A 5,570-nucleotide genomic window follows, 5' to 3' on the forward strand; every position below is an offset into this window, starting at 1 on the left:
AGGCAGGCCCCAGAGACAGTGACAAGGGGAACCGAGTGCCCCAGCCACCCCACGCTCACTGCATGCACGCTGGGCATCGGCAAGATCCCTATAAATTATGTCTGTTAATTATGCAATAGTTACTACAATACCATTGGATGAAGTAACCCCTATTTTATGTAAAAGAACAATTTGATTTTAGCACAATCATTTTCCTCTATGTAAAAAATGTTACATATTTATTCATGTTCACTGAAAACAAGACAAAAGAAAACAACTGAATTTGCACCAAACAAGCTTTAAATGAAAACTAACCATGAAGCATGAAGGCTAGGCATGGACACCAAGAGCCTGCAAATCTTCAAGTGTGTGTAGCATTTTTTGTTCTTATCAGGCTTATCACCTGTACCCAATGATTTGGGCGAGGTGAGTTGCCTCAGTGAGGAACCATCAAGGAACAGGCTTCCTGCATGTCGCTGACAGAGCTTCTCGAAGACACCAACTCATTCCCTTTGGAAATTATCTGGTGCGTGTCTGAGGGTCTGTGTGGCAGTGGGCTGAATGCAGATTGAAGCCAGTGTATACTGCGGGTCAGTTCTGCAGTTGCTGTTCCCCAAATCAGAAAGCCTTGACTTTTCTAATGAGGAGCAGCTGAAGGAACTAGGGTGGTTGTGTCTGGAGAAGAGGAAGCTCAGGGGAGACCTCATTGCTCTCTACAGCTGCATGAAGGGGTGGGGAGCTGGGGGTCGGCCTCTTCTCACGGGTAACTAGTGACAGGACTAGAGGGAATGGCCTCAAGTTGCACCAGGGGAGGTTCAGGTGGGAAATGAGGAGACATTTCTGCTCACAGAGAGCAGTCAGGCACTGGGACGGGTTGCCCAGGGAGGTGGTGGAGTCACCATCCCTGGGGGTGCTCAAGGAGAGGTTGGACGTGGTGCTCAGGGGCACGGTTTAGTGGTGACAGTGGTGGTAGGGGATGGTTGCACCGGATGATTTGGGAGGTCTACTCCACATTTAATGATTCTGTGATTCTGAGGAAAGCGGCTTTCAAACACACACCCGGAGCCACTTCCCCCGGCTCCCGCCGAGGCTCCAACCCCTCGGCGGGGCCGCCCCCCGGCGGCAGCGGGCGGCTGCGGGGGCCCGGCCGCCAGCAGAGGGCAGCCCCCGGGCCCGCTGCCCGGCTCCTGCCGCCGCCCCTCGGCTCTCGGCAGCGACATCCGCCGGCAGCGGGAAGGGGCCGGCGCCGGGCCCGGCGCTGTGGCGGCTGCTCGCCGCTCCGCTTCCCTCCCCCGCCGCTGCTGAGGCTGAGGGGCCGCGGGCCCCGGGCGCCGGCCGCAGGATGCCGCTGGGGCTGAAGCCCACGTGCAGCGTGTGCCGCAGCACCTCCTCCTCCATGTGGAAGAAGGGCGGCCAGGGCGAGATCCTCTGCAACAACTGCACGGCGCGCTCCGCCCCGCCGGGGCCCGCCGCCTTCGCCACCACCTCGGCCGCCGCCCAGCACAGCAACGGCGGCGGGGGGGGAGGCGGCGGTGGCGGTGGTGGTGGTGGTGGAGGCGGAGGGGGTGGCGGTGGCGGGGGTGGCGGCGGCGGGGGGAAGCAGGTGAGGGCGGCCGGGAGGGGCTGGGGGGCCCCGGGGTGTCCCCTCAGCCGGCGGTGGGGTCCCTCCAGCTGTGGTGTCGCTCCCCGCAGAGCAAGCAGGAGATCCACCGGCGCTCCGCCCGGCTGAGGAACACCAAGTACAAGTCTGCGCCCGCCGCCGAGAAGAAGGTTTCCACGAAAGGCAAGGGGAGGAGGCACATTTTTAAGTTAAAAAACGTAAGGGTTGGTGCCTGGGGGGGGTTGGGGGATGGTGGGGTGAGGGCCGGCCCGTGTGGGTGGCTGCTGGAGGGGAGGCCCCTCTGGGCAGGAGCTGGTGGCCATGGCTGAGGGCCTTTAACCCTGGCTTCTTCCCTAAAAATTGCCAGCCTTGTTTCCATTTGCAAAGTACAAATGCTCTGAAACGTCTGCAGCTGATTTCCCATCTCCAAATCTTCTAAGACACCACCAGTATGTTGCCGTCCTAAAACCCACCCTGGAATTACCTGCTGTAACTTGTTGCTTTGTTTCACCACTCTTCATCTAATGTCTGTGTGTTGTTTCCCCAGCCCATCAAGGCTCCCGAGTCTGTATCCACTATAATTACAGCCGAGTCAATCTTCTACAAGGTATGGTCTGTGCAGGTTTGTTTGCAAAAAGGATCTTGCTGTTTCTATTTCTGGTTTCAGAAGTTGCCACAAATAATGAAAGCAGTAAGGAAATAGTCACTGAACTGTGCTTTCTTGCCCAGCAGTGTGTGTGGTTTTGTGCTCTGCTGCATCTCTTCCACTGAGACTTGTAATGTAGTTTACCACAACAGCTTATGTAGCCATCGTTGGCTCCGTATTTTCACCAAACAAAAAGACGCATCTGGTGTCCGTAATAATTATTGCAGTCAAAACTTTTAACTTTCACCATGCTGAGATCACGAGCACGAGCTCTGTGTGCATATCTGTGTGTGTATATATGTACACATATATATACACAGATATATATACATACATATGGGTTAAGTTTGTTTGGTGTTCCCTACCTCAGGCCTGTAGGATATTGCACAGAAAGGAGATGGGTGGCACTGGCCTGGCATCTGAACTGGCTCCCACTTCAGAGCTGTGTGCGAGCAGCCTCAGACACCCAGGGAATGAGATCTGTTGACTAACCCAGTGAAAGCAGAAGCTGGCTTTCTTCTCACATTCATGACTGAGAGTGTTTTTACCAGCAGGCCAAGGTGTTAGAGTTTTGAAGTTCTGAAATTTGTTTTTGTTTCCCAGCGGAACAAACAAACCAAAATGTGTTTTGCCCAAAAGAAAAGGTCAGGATAGCCAGTGGGAGTCTGCATAGCCTGAGGAAAAGTGGTGGACTGAGTGTAGTTATTCTCTCTAGGGACCTGATGCTTCATGTCTTGCATCCCAGATGAATCTCTGTTTGCTGCTGACTACTTCAGAAGAATTGATGTCTTTGATTGTGTAGTTTTGTTTTTGTCAGAAATTCTTTAAAGTTATGTCAAAACTTTTATTTAACCTGATATCTTTATCCTAAATATTTCTATTTTCATACTTTGCTGCATTGTTGAGAAGGAGATTTTTTGTTTGTTTGGTTGGTTTTGTTTTGTTTGTTCTTGTTTGTTTTAAAATGAAAGCCCTCTTGGATGATTCTTGGCAATCTCAGGTTGGATGTTAAGAAAAGGTTCTTCACTAAAAGGGTGGTCGGGCACTGGAACAGGCTCTCCAGGGAAGTGGTCACGGCACCAAGTGTGACAGAGTTCAAGAAGTGTTTGGTCAATATTCTCAGAGTTTGGTTTGGTTTTCGGGTGGTCCTGTGTGGAGCCAGGAGGTGGACTCTGATCCTTGTAGGGCCCTTCCAAGTCAGAGATGGTCTGTTCTAGACTAGGTAGTGCATTGTTCTAGTCTTGATAGTGTGTTGTGTTGACACTGTTACAACATGAAGGGACGTTGCCTTTGCTGTGCAGCGTCATGCACATTAAAGAGCAGGTAAAGGTCTGGCCTTAACAGTAGCATGAGGTGGATCAGTGTTTTGGGACTCTTTTGCATGCAGGTGGGTAAACTTCATATGTAGAACGCTGCTTTCCGTGCACACACAGGGAAATTACTGCAATTTTTCTGAAAGGTGGCCGCACACTCTCCTTCTGACAGAATGAGACCATCTCTGCTCAGCAGACAGGAGGCATAGCAGTGGTGGGAAAGGGGAAGGTAGAGCAGCTGAGGGCTGTTTCTTTGAAGACCGGTGAGGCCAGGTTGTTTCTGCAACATTTGGCGGACAGAGACCATGTGGAATTGTCTGTGTAGTCTCACAACAATTCTGGGACTGACCCCAATTCCTAAATGTTGGGTGGTTGGGCACAAGTGGTGCTGATGACTGCTTGGAAGAGATGGCACTGCAGCTTATACCCCCCCTCTTTTGCATGTGGCTGAATTAAGGTTGTTTCTCAAGAGCTGGGTTAATTTGAGGCAGTGGTCTTCAGAGGGTATCAGAGGTCTTGATACTGAAGATACTCAAGAATCAGAGTGAAGCTTCTGAAGTCAGATTGATTTAATTGTTGTTTGTGTCTTCTAGGGTGTATACTATCAAATCGGAGATGTTATTTCAGTGGTTGATGAGCAGGATGGAAAAACATACTATGCTCAGATCCGTGGGTTTATTCAGGACCAATACTGTGAGAAGAGCGCTGCACTGACCTGGCTCATTCCTACGCAAGCCAGCCCCAAAGACTGTTTTGACCCTGCATCCTATATCATAGGTAATCTCTAAGCTTTCACTTTATACAACTACTTAAAAGTATCTAGACTAATGCAGAGCTGTCATTTTGAAGTGAAATTTTAGTTTGTCATGGACATTCATGCAATTCTCACGTTGTAGACCCTAATTCTGTAAGCATTTACTCTACTTGAATAACCTTCTTTATTTACCTTACGTATGTGAGTGGCCCTACTACACTAAGTGGGATTATTTGAGCATTTGTGCTCCCAGGCACAATTACAGTCTTGCAACTTTAAATATCAAATTATTACTCCACAGATAGAATCAAAGCTATTATAGCACAAACTCAATATGCTAGTCCAGGCCGCTCCCTTTGAAGGGACCAGAATTAGCTGATCTTCATCTTGGATATGTGATGTACGTAGTGTGCAAGCACTAGTGTAGAGGGCATTCTGCAACTAACTGTGAAATATTAATAAATTGAGTACAGCCCTTTTGATGGGCAGGCAACAAATAACATCCATTTAGAATATAAAGCATTTCACTCAACTAACTGAATTCTTCAAATGGGGAAAAAAATCAAGCAAAAGTAAAGAGGCTTCATGCTGGCAGTGTAGCCTCAGGTTCTACACAGTCACTTTTTGAAATAGCATGTTCTGTAAGGGGTGTTGACTTGCTGCATGTTATGTCATTGAGGATTCTCTACTTCTATGCCTCTAAACTTTGTCTTCGGAAATTATTTTTTTCCCAAGGACCAGAAGAAGATCTCCCAAGGAAGATGGAATATTTGGAATTTGTTTGTCATGCACCTTCAGAATACTTCAAATCTCGGTCATCTCCCTTCCCTACAGTTCCTACAAGACCAGAGAAGGGATATATATGGACTCATGTGGGACCTACTCCTGCAATCTCCATTAAAGAAACTGTTACCAATAATTTATAACTTTTTTAAAGGAATATTTTGGACCAGTTATTTTCAGTATATTCTCAAGTCTGTGAATACCATATGAGAAGTTTAAAAAAATTATAAAGTGTTCTGTTTACTTTATGGATTATGGTATTTATTTATTTTAAAATACATCTCATCTTTGAAGTTTGTTTTTTTTTTTTCCCCATTCAATGTGTCATTCAGTTCTGTTCAGGTGAATCTAAAACCTGTGGGCCTAGGTAGCTTCCTGTTAAACTTCATTTATGGGGATGCATTTCTTGGAAAGCTGGATGCGGATTCAAAAACTGTTACTTGGATGTGCCCTCCTGGTGGCCTCATGGCAGAAATGTATCTTGATTTCTTGAGT

At 48.2% G+C, this 5,570-nt stretch overlaps 1 protein-coding gene across 1 annotated transcript; it reads left to right on the plus strand.

Moving 5' to 3' along the window:
- The first annotated feature begins 1,176 nt into the window (after positions 1 to 1,176).
- On the plus strand, positions 1,177 to 5,323 carry GATAD1 (GATA zinc finger domain containing 1). Its single transcript, XM_068673947.1, has 5 exons — positions 1,177 to 1,582; positions 1,672 to 1,797; positions 2,127 to 2,186; positions 4,132 to 4,315; positions 5,028 to 5,323. Exons 1-5 carry the CDS (start codon positions 1,322 to 1,324, stop codon positions 5,216 to 5,218), a joined length of 822 nt encoding a protein of 273 aa, XP_068530048.1. The 5' UTR covers positions 1,177 to 1,321; the 3' UTR covers positions 5,219 to 5,323.
- Positions 5,324 to 5,570: the final 247 nt, after the last annotated feature.

The sequence above is a fragment of the Anas acuta genome, chromosome 2 (assembly GCF_963932015.1).
Source record: "Anas acuta chromosome 2, bAnaAcu1.1, whole genome shotgun sequence".
Lineage (NCBI taxonomy): Eukaryota > Metazoa > Chordata > Aves > Anseriformes > Anatidae > Anas > Anas acuta.